The sequence below is a fragment of the Dasypus novemcinctus genome, chromosome 10, assembly GCF_030445035.2.
Source record: "Dasypus novemcinctus isolate mDasNov1 chromosome 10, mDasNov1.1.hap2, whole genome shotgun sequence".
Classification (NCBI taxonomy): domain Eukaryota; kingdom Metazoa; phylum Chordata; class Mammalia; order Cingulata; family Dasypodidae; genus Dasypus; species Dasypus novemcinctus.
In genome coordinates this window covers 21,642,344-21,646,424 of record NC_080682.1, presented here as the reverse complement: position 1 = coordinate 21,646,424, position 4,081 = coordinate 21,642,344, and the positions used below count along the sequence as shown (strand labels likewise).

At 36.2% G+C, this 4,081-nt stretch overlaps 1 protein-coding gene across 1 annotated transcript; it reads left to right on the top strand.

Annotated features, from left to right (window-relative positions):
* The first annotated feature begins 351 nt into the window (after positions 1-351).
* Positions 352-1,326, top strand: LOC101422225 (putative olfactory receptor 5AK3). Its single transcript, XM_012530049.1, has one exon. It carries the CDS (start codon positions 352-354, stop codon positions 1,324-1,326), a length of 975 nt encoding a protein of 324 aa, XP_012385503.1.
* Positions 1,327-4,081: the final 2,755 nt, after the last annotated feature.

Sequence of the window (4,081 nt, the reverse complement as noted above, 5' to 3'; positions counted from 1 at the left end):
ATAAAAAAGATAAATAGTCATAGTTGAATATTGCTTTATGCAAATAGAGATACCTGTTTAATATAGTGGAAAAGTTTATCTGTGAATCTTAAAAACCACGCATACCAGAAGACAGTCTTCTGTGAAAATCTTCAATTTGATAAAGATTCATGGCTCAAGGATCACTGATTATCTAACGAAATCTAATCAATAAAATAGAAAAAATATTTTCAAAGTAATCAATACTGAGTGCTTTCTGTAAAAATCTAAGTCAAAAAAGTGTTGTGAAACAAAAGAGGCTTTCATTTCAAAAAGTCATGATGATTTCTCTTCTTTTCTTCATCCTTCCTAGACAAGACATTCTTGGTAGCCATGACAGAAGGAAATGACACTGAAGTGACTGAATTCTTTCTTCTGGGATTTTGTGCCCAGCACACCTCTCAGCATGCCCTCTTCATTGTATTTCTACTGATCTACATGACCTCCATGGTGGGTAACATTGGAACAATCCTACTCATCAAAGCAGATTCCAGATTTCAAACACCCATGTATTTTTTCCTACAACATTTGGCTTTTATTGACATCAGTTATACCTCTGCTATCACTCCCAAGATGTTGCAAAACTTCATCTCAGAAAGTAAATCAATATCATTTGTGGGATGTGTAATGCAATTATGGGTTTATGTAACATTTGCCACCAGTGACTGTTACCTCCTAGCTGCTATGGCAGTGGATCGTTATGTAGCCATCTGTAACCCACTTCACTATCCCATAGTCATGTCCCAAATAGTCTGCATACAATTGGTAGCTGGTTCTTATGTGATGGGCTCAATAAATTCCTCTGTACACACAGGCTTTACATTTTCACTGTCGTTTTGCAAGTCCCACACCATCAATCACTTTTATTGTGATGTTCCCCCAATTATTGCCCTTTCGTGCTCCAACATTGACATGAATGTCATGCTACTTGTTATCTTTGTAGGATTTAACTTGACGTTCACTGTGTCAGTCATCATCTTTTCCTACATATATATCCTGGCTGCCATCCTAAAGATGCCTTCTACTGCAGGAAGGAAAAAAGCCTTCTCCACCTGTGCCTCCCACCTCACAGCAGTCACCATTTTCTATGGAACCCTCTTTTACATGTATTTACAGCCTCAAAACAATGATTCCCAGAAGAATATGAAGGTCACCTCCATATTTTATGGTATTGTTATTCCCATGTTAAACCCCATAATATATAGTTTAAGAAATAAGGAGGTAAAAGAAGCTCTAAAAGCGATAGGGGGGAAGTTCTTCTGTGTTGAAACCAAGTTATTAAAATTCAGTATGACAGGTATCCAGTAGATAGGTTTTATTAAAATTTAATTTTTCTGAAGTTAGAACTATTTTCACATCTGATATTAGTGATACTTCTATTGAAAGAAAAGATATTAGAATGTCTGAAATACATTAAACACCTTCTGGAAGAAATTTATCCTGCATTATAGTTGAGAAATTTATCTTTACAAACTGTGAAGGACCTTACCAAGATTATTTAAAATATTAAGAAGCATATATTAATTTATTAAAAATTTGTAACTTTATCAAATATATTTAAATAAGTTTTGAACTTTACAGAATTACTTAGTAATATAAAATCAATATAAAAATTGAAGTTTGTTATTTTCTATTTATTTCAGCAAGTTCCTAATGTTTAATTCAATGAAGCTATTCAAAAATCTTTTCTAATTATTGCACAAACCTGAAAGAAAAATAAATTTATTACTTTTAAAAGCACCTTGTGACTTTGACTACTGTCTCTATCCAATATTCCCATATTAGTGATATTTCCTAACACTTAAAATTACTTACTTCCATCATTAGTTGCCCTCTATATTCTGAATCCATCTTTTTTCTTCACTAGAGAAAGGGAATTATTGCAAAAACATATTCTAATTCTCTCTTGAATAAAAATAGAATATCTAGAATATAGATGGATCTAAAATACTAAGAGTGGACATTCATTTATAAAAGACACAACATTCATTTTTGTGCACACAAATAATTTAAACCACACAATCTAAGTGGGAAATCCAAGCAAGGACAAGACAACTTAGAATCAGGAAGAAAAAGTGTTCATAGATTTGCTTTGGCAGGTAGATTAAGGGTAAGTTATGGAAACTATCACCAGAATCTGACAGATATAATGGGTGAAAGAACAAGTATAACATCAAAGTAAAACCAGCCAGACTAGTGAACTGACCCAAAAATATAAATAACAACATGATGAGAAGATGATATCCTGCATAAATTCTAAGAGAGTAAAAAAGAACCTGAAGTCAATGTAAGATATCCTGAATCTCCCCCAGAAAGTATTCTGTCTTTATAAAGGAAAGGACCTTCTATTTAAGGGCAGGTCCACCAAAATACAAAAGAGAATCATGGAACACATTCTTCCCTACAGATCAGAGGGACCATGCCCCACTGATACCTTGATTTTGGACTCCTAGCCAACAGAATTGTTAGACAATGATTTAAGGTTGTTTTAAGCCATCCTTTTGTACTAATTTATTATACCAGTTCTAGCAAACTAAGACAGAGTCCAAGATGAGAATCAAAAGTCAATTTATTTATTTTTTTATTTTTATTTTTTTATTTTTTTTAAAGATTTATTTATTTCTCTCCCCTTCCTCCCCACCCCAGTTGTCTGTTCTGTGTCTATTTGCTGCATCTTCTTTGTCTGCTTCTGATGTTGTCAGCGGCATGGGAATCTGTGTGTTTTTTTGTTGTGTCATCTTGTTGTGTCAGCTCTCCGTGTGTGCGGCACCAGTCTTAGGCAGGCTGTACTTTCTTTCACGCTGGCGGCTCTCCTTACGGGGCGCGCTCCTTGTGCGTGGGGCTCCCCTACACTGGGACACCCCTGCATGGCAGGGCACTCTTTGCACATGTCAGCATTGCACATGGGCCAGCTCCACATGGGTCAAGGACATGGGGTAGACAGACGCCCTAACCACTGGGCCAAGTCCGCTTCCCCATAAGTCAATTTAAGAGTTGTATAATAACCTACACTGAATATTGAGGTAGAGGAAATCCCAAGGTATAATGGCCTCTAAGACAAATAGACAAAGCCAACTAAATCTCTGAGATTTATGTGGAGGAGAGATTGTGCTAGGTTATGACCTGAGAACAATGAGTGATTGTTTGTATCTATTCAAGAAAGCCCCTTTCTCTCTGAGAAGTAGACCATTATATAAGGTAGTGATGGTCTCATGTAGAGTAACTCCACATTTGTTTCATAAGTTACCAACTCCACTGTTAAATTGTTTGCGCTCAGCCTAAACTGAGGACATAGAAAGGAAGGAAAATACAGACCAAGCCTGATTTAATTGGTACTTCATTCATCCATTTATTTGTCTACTTGCATTTACAAACATTCACTAATAAAATCCTACAATAGAGCCACCAGAGACCAGTAATTGAGGTAGACACCATGTTTAGCAAGAAGTTAAGAGCACTTGATTTCCAAATAAATAAATAAATAAATAAATAAATAACAAGGAAAGGCAGTAATAAAGAAGTAGAGCAAATAAACAGATTTTCATACTAGCTAGGAGCCTAGAGCAACCCACTATCAAGGCAGAAGTAGACCACGGTACGATGAAGATTGAGAAGATGTCCATGAAATGATGCCTGAAGCTCAATTATCAACAGGAAACCCTCTGAGACAATTTGAACCATTTGTGGACACCAGAAAATACTGTTCTTAAAGCTAATAGATTTCTGTGCATGAAAACTATTGTAGGAGGTACATTTTAACTAAATTACTTCTGTTAAGGGCCTTTGATTAGATTCTGTGTCCCAGGGTGGGTCTTAATCCTCTTACTGATATTCTTTTTAAGTGGAGGAATAAAAAGCCACAAATACAGAAAAAAAGCAGCAGAGTCAGAGAGGAATGAAGAAGTTTAAAGGAAGCTTCTTTACCAGAAGCTAAAAGCCATGAGTCCTGGAGGAGAAGGGATTTCTGAGTAGACACCACCATGTGCCTGATCACCCACAGCTGCAGCTCAGAGAGAAAGGATCTCCTGATGATGCCTTGGTTTGGAAACTTTCACAGGCTCAG

What these genes read in the sequence shown, in the direction of transcription:
- LOC101422225 (XM_012530049.1), top strand. Translation starts at nt 352, where the DNA reads ATGACAGAAGGAAATGACACTGAAGTGACTGAATTCTTTCTTCTGGGA.